This window comes from Otolemur garnettii, unplaced genomic scaffold (genome assembly GCF_000181295.1).
Source record: "Otolemur garnettii isolate 467f Iridium unplaced genomic scaffold, OtoGar3 scaffold00076, whole genome shotgun sequence".
Lineage (NCBI taxonomy): Eukaryota > Metazoa > Chordata > Mammalia > Primates > Galagidae > Otolemur > Otolemur garnettii.
In genome coordinates this window covers 2201773-2218587 of record NW_003852471.1, presented here as the reverse complement: position 1 = coordinate 2218587, position 16815 = coordinate 2201773, and the positions used below count along the sequence as shown (strand labels likewise).

The 16815-nt window shown below is 36.9% G+C and overlaps 1 protein-coding gene across 1 annotated transcript in view; it reads left to right on the top strand.

The window, feature by feature from the left end:
* Positions 1–5676, top strand: part of DHX36 (DEAH-box helicase 36) — a 53318-nt gene extending 47642 nt beyond the window's left edge. The window contains exons 21-25 of the mRNA XM_003794124.3: positions 717–816; positions 912–1002; positions 3393–3513; positions 4498–4650; positions 4997–5676. Coding sequence (XP_003794172.2) covers positions 717–816; positions 912–1002; positions 3393–3513; positions 4498–4650; positions 4997–5158 — 627 coding nt within the window. The 3' untranslated portion in view covers positions 5159–5676. The remainder of the gene's footprint in view (positions 1–716; positions 817–911; positions 1003–3392; positions 3514–4497; positions 4651–4996) is intronic.
* Positions 5677–16815: the final 11139 nt, after the last annotated feature.

Genomic DNA, 16815 nt, shown 5'->3' with positions numbered 1-16815 from the left:
GCTTGAGCCCAGGAGTTGGAGGTTGCTGTGAGCGTGATGCCACGGCACTCTACCCAGGGGGATAGCTTGAGGTTCCATCTCAAAAAAAAAAAAAAAAAAGAGTGTTGAGGCAAGAGAAGTTTCTTCATTGCTACTTTTCTATGTTATTTGAATGCTTCATAATAAACCATGCATCATTTTTATTTAAATCATAATTTTTCTTTAAAAAAAGCCTTAAGCCTGTGTTCCAAAATTTTAATAATAGTTAATTTTTGGTTATAGAAATATGGATGCTGTTTTTCTCCTTATACTTTTCTACTTTTTTTAAATGGGAGGAAAGTAATTTTAAAAATTAATGAGTCTTTTGCAAAATGGAGTAATACTTAGACATTAGTATTTATTCCTTACAAGATGCAAGCTTTTTCTGTAGACAGATAATATTTTAGAGTTATAGGCCATATGGTCTCTGTTAAAACTAGTCACCTCTGCCATTAATTACAGTGCAGAAGCACCCATAGACAGTGATGTAGATGAATGTGTATGGCCATGTTCCAAAAAATCTTTTTGACAAAAAGACAGGTTTTGTATAAATTTGCTGACTCTTGCTATAAAACACATTTTTGCCAAAGTGTTTTCACAGAGCAGAGAAAGTTTACAGCTGAGTGTGTTTATGAGTGTGCTGTACAGCCCCGGCCTGTGAGGGTGTTCTGATTCTCCTTGTTACTGCTGCTCCCTAGATGCTGCATAACATGAAAGGACAGTTTGCTGAGCATCTTCTCGGAGCTGGATTTGTAACCAATCGAAACCCTAAAGATCCAGAATCCAATATAAATTCAGGTACGGCAGAAAAGATAGTGTGTGTAACTTCCTACTGTTGTCTGCTTATCAGTATTTTATACTTTATTTTTCCTCTACCTTTCCATCTCCAATAGATAATGAGAAGATAATTAAAGCTGTCATCTGTGCTGGTTTATATCCCAAAGTTGCTAAAATACGACTAAATTTTGGTAAAAAAAGAAAAATGTAAGCATTGAAGATTATTGTGAATTACTTGTAACTCTCTTCATAATCTTTTGAACTCTAGTGTAACAGGGCTTATATTGTAAATGTGTTCTTATTCACATTTGGGCCATATTTTTGTTCTTTACTTTTGGTGCTTTACAAGAAGACAGACTGTGTAGCATAAACATTACTTCCCTTCGCAATGCATCCTGGAATCACCTCTCTGATCACCCATTCTCAAAGAATGCAAAAACATGATACCAGTGTAAACAGTAGGAAAGTCAGGCAGCTGTTAAAAACCAATACCTGGGTAGAAATTGCTTGGAGGAGATTTTGTTTCAGGAACTTTTTTTCCTCTTATTAAAATGGATAATTTTGTAGCTTAGTTCTTCAAGTAAAACTGTGGTATTTTGGCTATTTTCAGAACTAAAGTATAATGTGTGTACAAATAGCCTCAGTAGTAATTGGAGACAACAGCAAGGCATGTTTTTGCCTAATAAATGAGCTTATCTAGTAAGGATAAAGAAACTAAGACTCACAAGGGCCTAGTGTTATCATTGCCACCTTTTTGGAAGGCACTCTAGCCTAAAATCATGTATCAAGGATCATGTATAATAGTCATTGACTCAGTGCATTGCTAAGTATTTTACTTGAGGAATATGTCCTAAGGAAGAAATTCCAGATGTTTTTTAACAGCTGTATTACAAACAACCTAGATGTCTAGTAGCAATGGAGAAATCATGGTTTTATAATACTACATTAGTTGACATGTCAGTAGGTGGGCAGATAAACAGTCATTGGGTAGTAATATGTAAAAATATTTGAATTAATGTTAAATAGAAAAGTCAGGTACCCTGTGATTATAAACGTGATAAAATATAGACTTTAAAAGTAGACCAAAGTGTAAACATTGTTCTTAGGCTGTGGTTCTCAACTTGGGTGACTTTTGCACCTCAGGGAACATTGTCATTGTCATAACTGGGGGGTACTATTAATGTCTACTAGATAGGGGCCAGGAATGCTTTTAAACATCTATCTTATAATGCACAGGAAAGCCCCCCTCCAAACGAATTACGCAGTTCAGTGTGTCAGTAGTGCTGAGATTAGAGAAACCCTATTCTAAGGCAAGAGATTATGGGTAACAGAGTTTTAATAATTGTGGTTAACTGATTCAAGTACTTTTTGACTTGCCAAATTCTTTTCTGTACTGATACCTAACTTTATAGGTGGCTTAACAGAAACTCTCTGAAATGCACTTCATCACCACCTTCTGCCATTCTGGCTTTATGAAAAAATGTAGTTCTTTTTTGGATTGGTGCTTTGTCAGAAAGTTGTGGCCTTTGAGCTTGTATTTTGAACATTTTTTATGCCCATTTGTTTATGTTTTCCTGCTAGGCTAGCAGATTTAAGTGGCTATGACAGATTAAAGAGCCCCACAATGTGGAGCACTAAATATTTACTCCATGGTCCTGTACAGCAATTTGCCAACTCCTGCTGCTCTAGTCACACAAGGTTGCAAGGTAGCATTGGTTAAAGTGACTTTGGAGTGAGAAAATATAATTTCTGGTTTTATTCTAGATAATGTATCATGACTATGATTCATGATTTTGGTACAAGTGTTATGAATTCCTAGAACCTCAAAAAAATGCTCTTAAAGACAAATATGAAGGATTGATGGATTAGGTTTTATATTGTCTAATACAGGTATTACCATTAACTATTTAAAAATCAACCATCAAATGTCTCCTTGTTGATGGTTAATTGATTAATATTAAAGACTTATAAAATGTATATGACATATGACTGTCAAAAGACCCTAGGAATTGAGAGACTGAACTAAAACTGTGTCAATGTTTATTTAAACAGAATTTGTCATTTTTTATTTCATATTCATCTGGGTATGTACCCTGTAAAATTTTTAAATCAATCATTTTACAAAGTTGAGAACTATTTATCAATACCACGTTTGTCATAGTAAATGTCTACACTGTCCTCTTGATCTAACTCACTTAATTATTTTTCATCTTTATTTTGGTGTTTATCCTTCAGTGGTATATAGTAACAAAATGAAGGAAAGAGATATTGTTACTTCTCAAATATATTGAGTAATTATACGTACAATAAGAGGAATAGTTACATGATTTAAAGTATTCTTATTTAGCTAGTATTTTTCCATACATTATTTTTAAAATTATGATCTTTCCTCAAATATAATTTATAAATTTACTTTTTACAAAAATAAATGAAATTCAACTGTCAAAGTTTTAAGATTCTAGGGTTGGGTTTTCACCAAGCCCTTCTATGAGTTTGTGAAGTAGTTCAGTTTAAAAAAAAAAGAAGAAGAGAGAGAGAGAGACACTCCTAGGAGGAGGACTCTTTTTAATAGACTGCATTTTAAATTTTTTTTAAAGGGTGAAAGTTTACACAAAAACGGATGGCGTAGTTGCTATTCATCCTAAATCTGTGAATGTGGAGCAAACAGACTTTCACTACAACTGGCTTATCTATCACCTGAAGATGAGAACAAGTAGTGTAAGTAAACATTGTAAATAATCAAGGATCTGAATAGCGGATATATTTGTAATTGTATAGTTTTCACAATTTTTTTTTTTTGTTTATTTTTTTTTTAAGACAGATTCTTACTATGTCACCCTGGGTAGAGTGCCATGGTGTCACAGCTCAGAGCAACCTCAAACTCTTGGGCTTAAGCAATTCTCTTGCCTCAACCTCCCAAGTAGCTGGGACTACAGACACCTGCCGCAACGCCCAGCTATTTTTTTTTTTGTTGTTGCAGTTGCATTGTTGTTTAGCTGGTCCAGGCTGGGTTCGAACCCACCAGCCTGGGTGTTCATGGCCAGCGCCCAAACCACTGTACTACAGGCACCAAGCTAGTTTTCACAATTACAAACAAAATTTTTTATGCTTTTTCTTCTGACATGAATTATAATTGTTTTCCTTAAGTAAATAACCTATACTTCTAATTTACAGCTTTATTATGATGGGTCTTTGTATTTTAATTAATCAGGGTAATTGCATAATTTTCTTCTAGTGCCTGCTTTTGAGAAATAACTGGCATATTTTATGGTATATAGGAGTTTATACTGTGTAAACAAATATGTTGGCATGCCACTATGCCTTATAAATATTAGTCAGAATATTAAGTGGGATTCTATTTATATTTTTCTCTTTGAAAAAATAATTTTAAATGATTTTTAAAATACTGGATATATAGTTAAAAATAATTATACATTAGTGTCTTGGTTTTGTTACTCAGAAAATACTTTGTTTGAAGAGTTGTGCTATAGTTTAAATTAAAACAAAAGTATTAAACACCTGTGTTCCCAGCTCATGAAGAATGGCTCATTTCTTTGTATTAATCTCTAATTACACTAGCAAGTTAATCCATATTTTAGAAGGAAGGTACTATTGATTGGTACTGGTAAGATTGTTGAATTAATGTAGTAATAACCCTTTCAGACTCCTGAACGTATTGATTCACTATAATTTTAATTACAGATATACTTATATGACTGCACAGAGGTTTCGCCATACTGTCTCTTGTTCTTTGGAGGTGATATTTCTATCCAGAAGGATAATGATCAGGAAACTATTGCTGTAGATGAATGGATTGTCTTTCAGTCTCCAGAAAGAATTGCCCATCTTGTTAAGGTGACTGTCTTTATGTGTATATGTATGTCAGTGTGTGATTCTGTGGTTTTGTTCCAAAAGTTATACATATATTAGCACTTCTTGCTCTACTTCTAGCAGAGCAAATAATATTGAGAAATTGGTTCAGTTTTTCCAAATTATTTTTGGACGTGGTATCAGACTTCCAAATGGCTCGATGTGCTTGAAGTTTGAATTCACCCTTTAGTGGGTTGCTCACTAAATATTTCAGTCTTCTATGAAGTGGCTTGTACTGACTTTATCAATCAGCCAGAATCGGTTTTCTTTATTAGATTGTTTGACAATAACATCTGCCTTGGTTGAACATGTATAATTTCTTCAACCTTAGGAATTAAGAAAGGAACTAGATACTCTTCTGCAAGAGAAGATCGAAAGTCCTCATCCTGTAAATTGGAAGGATACTAAGTCCAGAGACTGTGCAGTACTGTCAGCTATTATAGACTTGATCAAAACTCAGGAAAAGGCAACTCCCAGGAACTTTCCACCATGATTCCAGGATGGATATTGCAGCTGACAACTTGACAACTTTTCTGTGGTGGCCTAAAAAGCCAGTTTGACAGCCATCCCCATCATAGTTTTAAATTTTTGGCAAGATGTCAAACCCTGGGACATGACTAATTTTCCTTTGTAAGGTAGAAATCTTCAGTAGGTAGTAAAGACTTAATGTGCATGATTTAATGATACCTGTAACTATTATAAATATACCATAAAAAGCAGTATGTTCTCTGGTCATATACTCTGTTGTGGTATATCGACAGTATATTCCCCTCATATAAATTGAGTATTGTACCACTTGAGAAATTTCTTTGTTCTGTTATACAAAATTAGTCTTTCTATCCATAATGATTTGAGTATGGATCCAGTAAAAATAGAATGGTTAGCCAAAAAGCAGTGTCAAGTAAGCATTTGAATATAACCATATTTTTTAAATGAAACTTCTATCAGAAGTAAATTAAGTTGTTGTAATAAAGTTCATTATTTAATAAAATGTACAATGTGTAAATCTCAGCTAACTTCTTGGGTTTGTTTCCACATGTACACTTAACTCTTGGCTTATTTGATACTTTTACTCTTTTTAAAATCTGTATGTACCCTCTTACATGGCCCTCTGTAGCATAATGTAGCAATTCAGAACTTGGGTCTGGAGCCTGACTACTTCAGTTCTAGCCTCAGCTTTGTCACTTGATGTCTTGGACAAGTTAGTTGGCTTCTTTTTGTTTCCTTTTCATTGTCTGTAAAATACAGTTGACCTGTCGAATCTGTGGGTTTCACATCCATGGATTCAACCAACCATGAATTGAAAATATTCAGGAGAAAAAATAGATGGTCTTGTGTACTAAACATTGTACAGACTTTTCTTCCTTGTCACTCTTCCCTAAGTATAGCATAGTAACTGTTTGTGTGGCACTTAACCTTGTGTTAGGGAGTATAAGGAATGTAGAGATGATTTAAAGCATTCAGGAGGATGTGTCTAGTTATATGCAAATACTGTGCCTTTTATATAAGGGACCTGAGCATCTGGGGATTTTAGTATCCATGGGGGCCTGGAGCCAACTATCTAGGTAACACTTTTGAGGATGAAGTCTTAGTATGTGTCAAGCCCATAAGCTAGTGTCTGGCCCATAGGGTGTCCCTCTGCATCTCAATTATTATTCATCCCTGAAACACTGCACTGTCTAACCATCCATTATAATACGCTTTCTTTCACTGCTGCTTTGCCTGCTTAGCCATGGAAGCTAGTGTGACAACCTGTGCTGCACCTTTCCAGCCCTGTCAGATCGTGGTGTACTATGCTTGTTCAGCCACTTTGTCCCTGGCTTCTTGCTTGCTTGTTCCCGTGGTTCCCCCTGCTGCTCAGCTCTGTGCCAGGTATGTTGGACCCTCTTTTCAAATCAGGTTGTTCTGAGCCAGTCATATGTGGTCTTATTCCGTTGTAAGTAATTGGTGAGGTGTGTGCATGTGAACCTCTCCTGGCCAGTGGCAACTGAGAAGTAATCTTCAAGGGGGTGTCTGAGAAAGACTTTTCTCACTGGTAGACTCAGAGGAGGAAATAACTTTCTTTAGACATTGTTTTGTCTGGCTCTGATGCTGAGAACTGCTGCAGCCAACCTAGATCACAGGTGAACACAACTGTAACTCAAGTTGGCTCAGTGGAAGGATAGAACTCACTAAAGTTCTTAATGTTGCTGGTGAGCTGCAGAATTAACCAGCTCTGGAACTGCTCTACACATGAACTTAATTTTGATAAAATAAAAGCCCATCATTGCTTAAACTACTTCTAGTAGGGTATATTTAAACACGCAAAAAGTATATTAACTAAAACTTACACTGTCCATCATTGAGTATTAACTAGCTGACACCTCTATCTCTACTATTTATTTTCTGATGTAACAGTTTTGATCCATGTCTGGCAAAAGTGCTGGACATACTACAAAAAACAGGAACAGCATCCTTCTGTGCCCTAAAAGATGCAAGTTGTATTGTGCCTTCTGAGAAATGCAAGAAAACCAAAGGAATAAGTATCATACAATTGCTGGGATGTATCGATAATGCTACAGTAATCTGTTAGCCGCACTGGTTCGGGTGCTGTTCCCATTTCTGGGCATGTAGGCCCCTTGACATTGCCTGCCAGGGGTGTCAGTCAGTGTGTCCTAAGTCCATTTTTTTGGCTCCGCTTCTCCCCAGAGTGGTCTCTCTCACTGAATTCTGGCATTGAGTCATATCATAATGTTGTATTACAGCATACTAGTTTTGCTCCTGAAGTCAAGGTCACCATCTGTTCTAGTCTTGCTCTATAAGAGTATGTTTATCTTTGTGCTTTTTTCTTTGCTTTTATTATCCAGTTTCAATTCACAAAGTGACTTGGCCAAAATAGACTCTGAAGAAAGCATTTAAAGATTCTGCTATCTTGAATTGGGGAAATAAAGGAGGACAGAAATTGTATAAAGATTCTCTAGAAAAGATTGTTAGTTGGTTCACTGTTTACAAACCAATCTCCCTATGAATGGGGAAAGTGTTGCTGAATACTTAATAAAGTATTCAGGAGGTTAAAGTGTAATTACTGTTGCCTCCAATTTGTTTTCTCTATAGCTAATCAGGATGGAACTTCTAATTCAAGGTGCTATTTGCTGTTTTTTTGTTGTTTTCAAAATATGGGCATTACTGAGTGGAAAATGCATTTCAGATCTAAGAACTATTGGTTCTGTAGTTGTTTTAAAGAATAAGGGAAAATCTATGTTTCCCTATTCTTAGCAATACAGAGGATAACTTATTTTTTTATTTGGATCTTTTAGGATTTTATTTTTTTACTTCAGATTAATGTAAGGGTACAGATGATGAGGTTACAGTTTTTGCATGTTAGGTACAGTCCCTGCTGTAGTTGTGTCCCATACTCAACATAACTCTTGAAAAAAAATGGAACCCTCAAACAGAAACTTGCCAGGAAAAAACTAAAGAAATAAAACAACAATGATCTCTAAAAGTGCATCTTTAAAAGTGAGTATATGTGATACCTTCCTAGTTAACTAATTTGGGCAAAAACTCTAAATAAACTTATACCAATTATTACAAGTCATTCTCTGTCCTGACTGAATTTTTAAAGTCCACTCTAAAAGTTATGAATTTTAGAAAAATTTTAAGACAAATTTATCCTCACCCAGAATAAATAGTGGTAAATGTTCTTCTGGTCTTTTCTCTGAGTTTGTGTTTACTTACAAGTCATTGTGTAGCACTCTGGGAGGCCAAGGCAGGTGGATTGCCTGAGCTCACAGGTTCGAGACCACGCTGAGCCACAGTGAGACCTCATCGCTAAAAATAGCGGGGTGTTGTGGTGGTTACCTATAGTCCCAGTTACTTGGAAGGCTGAGGAAAGAGAATCGCTTCAGCCCAAGAGTTTGAGGTTGCTGTGAGCTATGATACCATGACACTCACTCTATGGAGGGTGACAAAGTGACACTCTGTCTCAAAAAAAAAAAAAAAAAGGTAGACCAACCTGAATATGGGTGAAACCCTGTCTCTAAAAAAATTATGTAAGTCATTGTGATTATGTTGTATGTCATATATTTGTAATATACTAATTGTTTCTAAATGATATTTTTATTCTAATTTTAAAATAATCCATACTGAAGGATATTTGGACAAAGTAAATCATCTTACCATTTTTACATTTTGGTATATTCCCATAGTTCCTGTTAAGCTTTAAGGTATTATTTCATATGTAATAAAATAACCAACTTCAGTGTGTAATTCACCACATTTTGTTAGGTGTATAAAGTTACCTGATCACTACCCCCACAACCTCAGTACAGAGCCTACCACCTCCTAAAGATGCCATTGTTTTCGTAGTCAGTCCCTTGCTCCAGCTTCTCTCCAGCAGCCATCAATCCGTTTTAAGTCACGACTTAGCTTTGCCTTTTCTAGAGTCCACATAAATTTTGTGTTCAGCTTCTCTCACTTCACATGATGCTTCTGAGTTACGTCATTGCCTGTGTTAGTAGTTAGTCGCTTTTTACTGTTTAGCAGTATTGCATTGTATGGTTACGCTGCAGTGTTACTCATTTACCAGGTGATGGACATTTGAGCTATTTTTGATGTTTTGCTATTATCAATAAAGCTGCTGTGAACATGTATGTACACGTCTTGGTGTGGTCGTATGTTTTCATTTCTCAGGAGTAAATACCTAGGATTTAATAACATTGCCATACCATATATGGTGTGTTTAACTTTGTAGGAAACTGCCAAACTGTGTTCAGAATTTTCTATACCATTTTACCCTCTCAGCAGCCGTGTGTAAAGGGTCAAAGTGTTTCACATCCTCGCCACTACTTCGTATTTTTAGCTATTGTTTCATTTTAGCCTTTAATGAACATGGAGTCCTGTGTCATTTTGGTTTTAACCTGTGTATTTCTTTAATAAGTAATGAGCATCTCTTGATGTGCTGTTTTCCTTAGTTGTCTTATTTCCGTATGGTTTTTAATTTTCTACCTTATATGGTAAATGATAAGGGTTTAAGGATATATCTGCCTCTATCTTGACAAACACATTCATATTGACAGAAAATGGTATTTATGAAACAAAGTGTCAAAGATGAATTTTAGCCCTGGTTTACTCTGCTTTTTTCCAAATATTTTTTGCACATTTTTATATAAACATTGAGGTTTTTTTTTATTAATATGGTAGATTGCTGCCTCAATTACTTTTTGGTGCTATATTAATACCATAAACTGAGTAACCTGAAAAGAAATTTATTTCTTAGCATTCTGAATTCCAGGAGCATGGTACTGGCATCTGGTGAGGACCTTGGGTGTCACCACAGGGCAGAGGGGTTCGAGGTGAGAGGGAGGAGTGTGTGTGTCAGCCCACGTCTTCCTCTTCCTCTGATGAAGCTTCCAGTCCTGTCATGGGGACCCCACCCTGATCACCTTATCTAAGTTTTATGACTTCCCAAAGGCCCCATTTTGAATCACTGTATATTTGAGGATTAAATTACCAATGTGTGAAAGTTTGGAGACACATTTAAAGCATAGCGATTATATAGCATTCCCATAATAAATCCCACTTGGTCTCAGCCTGGAATTCGTTTTATGTTTTGTAAATCTGTTTATATTTTATAAATTCTTTTATATTGTTGAATCAGATTCGGCAATATTTTGTCTCTTTTCATAAGGGATACCAATTTATAGTTGTCTTTTTGTAAGGTAATGTTGGCCTCACAAAATGAGTTGGGAACTAGTGTGTTTCTCAGCTGTTTTCTGGAATATAGAGTTGGTGTTATTTCTTCTTTAAATGTTTAGTAAAATTCTCCAATGAAACCATTTTCACCTGGAGAATTCTTTTTCATAAATTTTAAAATTAGGAATTTAGTAATTACAGAACTACTCAGTGTTTGAATACTTTTATGATTTTTTAATGAATTAAGTCTTTGTTTTGATATTTTGTATTTTCATGTTATTCAGTCAATGTATTTTTTATTTCCCTTTGTGTAGATTTGATCTTTGATTGCTCGGGAGTATGTTGTTTTGTTTCAAGTATTTGGAGATAAAACTTTCAAATGTCATCCTGGTGTACTGACCCTTATTTTTATATGGTATTCCCCTCTGTCCCTGTTAATTTCCTTTGATCTGGAGCTTGATAATAGTATAATATAGTCACTTCAGCTTTTTTTTTTTTTTTTTGGTTCCTATTTGCTTGACATGCCTTTTTCCCATTCATTTATTCTAAACCTACCTTTGTAAGTAATGATAGTTGAAATGTTTCAAGTGGACAGCACTTAGGTCATTTAAAAAATCTGTCATTATGTTGTTTAATGAATTTAAACACTTAAATTTTATATATTTATTGATACAAAACGGCAGAGTTAAGTCTTCCATTTTAATTTTTTCTTTTTATCTTTTCCCATTTCTCTTTGCTTTTCTGTCTTCCTGTGGGTCACATGAATTGTTTTAGTGTTGCATTTTGCCTTTTTTTTAGTATATTTCTTTGTATATTTTTTTTTTTTTGGTTGCTTTATGGATTATAGTAAGTAACCAACATAGTAAGATATGTAACTTATCACAGTCAACTAGTATCAGTTCTTCAAGTGAAATATAAAAACTTTACTACTGCTTAGGTCCATTTCACCTCTCTGATTTATAACAGTTTTCTTAAATATTTACTTTTCATACATTGAGAAACATGTCAGATGATAAAATATTGCTTTTGTCCATCTAACCTAACTTTTGAAACTCAAGGGTAGTCATATATATCATATATATATATATGATATATATGATATATATATCTCCAAATACCAACTCTGTCCTTCATTCCTGATGTTACAAGTTTCCTTCTGTTATTTCCTTGTTGTGGAAGAACAGAAAGGAATTCTTTTTGTTTTTTGGAATTCAGCAATTATTTTTTAAATCAGTACTTTATTTTTTACAGCCCATTTAGGTTCACAGGAAAATTGAGCAAAATTTGACAGAAGAAGAGTTGAACCAGAGTTCCCGTATACCCTTTCCCCCTTCCTACCAGGTGTCCCTGTTATAAACGTCTTGCATTGTGGACTATGTGTGTTACAATCAGTAAGGGAATGTTGACACTTTATTATAAAGCTCCTACATTAAGGTTCAGTCTGTGTTGTGCGTTTTGGCAACTGTATAATGACTTGTATCTGGTGTTACCGTCTGTGGAGAACACCTTCACTGCCCTGCAGCATCCTCCATGCTCCACCATTCCTCCCTCCCTCCTTCCCCCGCTCCTGGGATCTCTTGGCAACCCCGTCTACTGACTTTGCTTTTTCCATATAGTTGGAGTCCTAAAGTGCACAGCCTTTTCAGATTGGCTCCTTCCACTTAGCAATATGCATTTACTTCACGTCTTCTCATAGCTGGATAGCTCATTTCTTCTGCTGGTTAATATTCCATTGTACAAATTTAACAGTTTATCCGTTAATCTATTGAGGGACATCTTGGTTACTTCCAAGTTTTGATAGTTAGGAATAAAGCTGCTATCAACATGTGTGTGCAGGTTTTTGTGTGGATATATTTTTAATTCATTTGGATAAATGCCAAGAGACATGATTGTTGAATCATAATAGGCATGTTCATTTCTGTAAGAAACAGCCAGCCTGCCCTCCCAAGTTGTGTCTGTGTTCCCACCAGTAAGGAAAAAGAGTTCCTGTTCCTCGTATCCTCATCAACATTTGGCGTTGTCAGGGCCTTAGGTTTTAGTTACTCTGAGGGGTAGGATGGTACCTCATTATTCTAATTTGTCAAATTCCTCCATCTTATGCATCTTTTCATATGCTTATTTGCTAGCTGTTTATCTTTGGTGAGTTGTCTCATTCTTTACCCATTTTTAAATTGAGTTGTTTTCTAATTATTGTTTTAAGAGTTGTTTGTATGTTTTTGGTTGCCATTCTTTATTATGTTTTACAAAGATTTCCTACCTGTCTGTGGCTTGTCTTTTCATTCTCTTAACAGTGTCTTTCACAGAGCTGAGGTTTTTAATGTTGATCAAGTTCTACTTACCAGTTTTTTCTTTCATGGATTGTATTTTTAGTTTTGTTATCTAAAAAGTCATAACCAAACCCAAGGCCACCTAGATTTTCTCCAGTGTCATAGGAATTTTATAGTTTTGCATGTTACATTTAGGTTTTAACTTTCCAAATAAATGGGTATTTCTTAATTTTTGTTGACTTCTAACAAATTTATATTGTAGTCAAAGAACTTTCTGTATAATATCAGTTCTTTAAAATTTGTATAGCCCAAGAAATAGTCAATGTTATAAATATTTTATGTGCTTGAAAAGAACGTATATGCCAAAATCATTATAGTGCCCTGTATATGCCCATTGTGTTAAATTACTGTCATTACATTTTTTACTTTTATTGATTTGATCTACTTTTCCTATAAAATACTGAGAGCTGTGTTCAAGTCTCAGGCTAAAACATATGATTCATTTCTTATGTTTCTGCCAACTTTTGCTCCATAATTTGAGACTAGAATTTTTTGCATCTTCCCGATTGAATCATTCCTCACTGTGTAGGCACTCTGCTCATACCTAGATGTACCTTTTATCTTGGAGACCATTTAATCTAATACCAACAAGAGTTCCACATAGCACATGCTGTGAGGTTCTGTTCTGCCCTGATCCCGTTAGGACTGAAGGAACTCCCTTAGGCACTGAGAGTGCTACCAGATGACAACCTCCACCCTTCAGGTTCTACAGAATTGTCCTCAGCTGAAGATCTTATTCAAGGCCAGCCACTTCCCCTTTCTGGGCACAGTCTATGTCCTTTCGCTGGTGAGAACAGGGTTATGATGACACAACATCCTTGCTGATGCTTTTCTCTCCCCTCTCTCTTCTGGAACCCCAGTTATATCTCCAGGTCTCCTCTCTCTCTGCTTCCCTGTGAATAGGATCTCCCAGCCTCATTTCCAATTCTTCAGTATCTCTTTAAACTCTAATAAAACCCAGGTCCATAATTTCTAGTTGTATTTTTTAAATGCACTGTTAACCACTTCTTTAGTTGCTAGTTCTGTACAGCATTTAAAAATTTGGCCTTATCTGTAAACATAGCAAAAATAATTATTTTAGTGTCTAGATAACACTGTCTAGATATCTACAGATGATTTTCGTATCTAGAGTCTCAGTTTTTACATCATGATGCCATGTCTCAGAGTGCTTACCAAACCTTTGATAATTTGGTTTTAGAAACAATTGAGAAATAAGATGGTGCAAGTTTCCTCCAGAGAGAGGTTCTGTTTCCTTCCACCAGGACTTTAATATGCTTGAAGCCCCGGGAGCTGAGCTTGGACCTTTCAGCTTCCTACTCCCACTCTGGAATAAGCCCCTTGGGAACCTGATCCACAATAGGTTAATTAGTGCCAGGTATTGAGCTCTGACCTCCATTACTCAGCACTGCAAGGCCATCAAGTAGCTCTGCCTCACTGCTGCTTCTCGAAGCCCAGGGGAAATGCAACAGCAATTTGAGAGAGGGGATGGAACCAAGGGGATGAGGCATCTTGCTGCTTCCAGAGGTGATAATCCTTATTAACTTCCTCTTCCACCACCAGCGTGAGTGAAAACCCAGCAAAGATGTCTTTGCTGTATCCTCGAGGTATCTGGTGAGTGTTTCCTCTTACATAGCTATGTCTTAACTGCAAGGGATGCTGAGAAACTAAGTATCCAGCATTCTAAGGTTTTAGAGAATGTTGTAGGTGGAATTCTAAGATGGCCCTCAATCCCCACCCCTCCGAGATTATATCTGTGATTATTTTATACTACACAGCAAAGGAATTCTGCAGATCTAAGTAAGCTCCCAAATCAGCTGATTTTGAGTTAATCATGGGGGAGATATCCTATGAGTCTAACCTAATTATCTAGGTTCTTTTTTTTTTGAGACAAGAGCCTCAAGCTGTCCCCCTGGGTAGAGTGCCATGGCATCTCAGCTCACAGCAACCTCCAACTCCTGGGCTCAAGCGAGTCTCCTGCCGCAGCCTCCCAAGTAGCTGGGACCACAGGCGCCCACCACAAAGCCCGGCTACTTTTTGGTTGCAGCCGTCATTGTTGTTTGGCGGGCCCAGGCTGGATTCCAACCCGCCACCTTGAGTGTATGTGGCTGGCGCCTTAGCCACTTGAGCCACAGGCACCAAGCCTATCTAGGTTCTTTTAAAGCAGAGTTTATTTCCGCTGATAGAGTGATCCTGAGTGGGAAAAGGAGTCAGTATGTCATGTTCCCTTGAAGGAAGAAACTCCGTGGCAAGGCAGAGGAATGGCCTCTAGAAGCTACTGAGCACCTGCTGGGTGACCGCCAGCAAGCAGGCAGGGTCCCCAGTTGTACAACCAAAAAGGAAGTGAATTCTGCCAATAACAAATCAGCTTGAAAGAAGACACCATGCTCCAGATGAGAAAGCAGCTCCCAACACTTTGATTTCAGCCTTTTGGGACTCTAAGCTAAGAACCCATCTGTGCCATCTTGGACTTCCGACTACAGAACTGTGAGATAATAAAGGGGAGTTGTTTTGACTGCTAAGTTTGTGGTAATCCGTTATGCAGCAATAGAAAACTAATATAGGAGTCATTCTTTTGTCTTTACCAAGATTCACAGAGTAAAGAAATTTTACAAGCACAAAGGTTCAGATACTAGGTGACCAAAATGGATGCTAAGGTAGGGTCCAGGGGAGAAACAGCAGTAAGGGAACTAACTGGGCCCTGTTTAAGCTATCGAGTCCTGCATCTTCGTGGCAGCTATGAGAACAAGCACATTCCATCTCTTAAAAGTGTTCCGGTTTTCCAGGGCAGCTGATGCCAGTAGATACCCAAAAGAAAGATTAGTCCCCTGCAATGTTAGCTACTGGTACCCTTTAAGTGGAACTCTGATTTGGCCAAAAATCCAGGAAACCGTATGCTTAAATGTTAACAATTCGAGCAAATTAAATCATACCAACACAAAAGGGAAAGTATATACAAAATCTTTATAAATTCACATATTTTGCCAAAAGTGTACAGGCAGTCTGAATTTACTGGGACAAAAATGAACATTTTTCTTCTTCACAAATGAAGTTAATGTACAATTCAGAGAAGGTGTTCACAGCAACTGAACTAGGTTTGAAAACAATACTGTCACATTAAAAACAGTTCGAGGTTGAAACCAAACCTTGTGAATGCGTGAAAGACCAGCCGTCTAGCCACACCTCACTAACAGTATTGACCTGCTCACTAAATAAGGCTTTGATTTGTCAGATGCATATATTTCCAAAGCTGTTTAACATCTCTACTTATAAATTAATTCACAGGATTCATATAGTTGCTTATTTAGCTTCAACTGGGTATTAGCAAAAATAATACAAAATGATTTCCTTGCAAGCAACAAATTTACCTTCCTTCCTAAATAAAATATGACATTAGATTAAATTACCATGTATTGGCCTGTCCTCTAGAAAGTCTGAGACGCTAGAAAAGAGGAGACAGACTGCTTGTTTTGCGAACCCCTTTCTGTGGTCTCCCAGCTATTACTTCATTAGCATACTTGCCTAGACCTGGAGGAACTCAGGGCCAGGAATGTCTTTTATAATCAAAAATATGCACCAAAGAGAGCCAACTCCAAGGGTCAGAGGCCCCCAAGGCCTCCACGCTGGCTGGCTGCTAAGGTGACAGTGTGCTGGGGTGAGCCAGAGCACTGGACTTCTGTAACCTTACTCACCATTTGAGTAACCAGTTAGCAGACGGTAGCTGGGACGTGGCATACACAGGCATGAGTCTCTGGTGATGGACGCTTTGCCAGGTTTTAGCCCTTTGTCAACGAGAGTGGACTAGAGAAGGTACACAACTGCCAGTAAACCATGTCTCCCCTCCTTGTCTTCCAAACCCTCTTTATGAAATCAACTATTAAAATAACTTCTCTCTCTCCTTACACTAGTGGAAGAAATAATGACCTGTGAAAACTCACAGTTAAGAGAGCCCCCAAGGACAGGGAGTATGACCTTTTGTCCAAATAGAATGGATTCCCAACTAAGGCCAAAAGGTTTCAATTAGGTACCACACTGGGTTCTCGATGCCCACTAAGGCCTAATTTTCCCTTCCTTGAGACGGGTATAGTGTTTCAGCTGATTTCTTACTTGGAAACTCTGAAGCAGGAACAATTATTGAAGGCAAAGCTGCCTC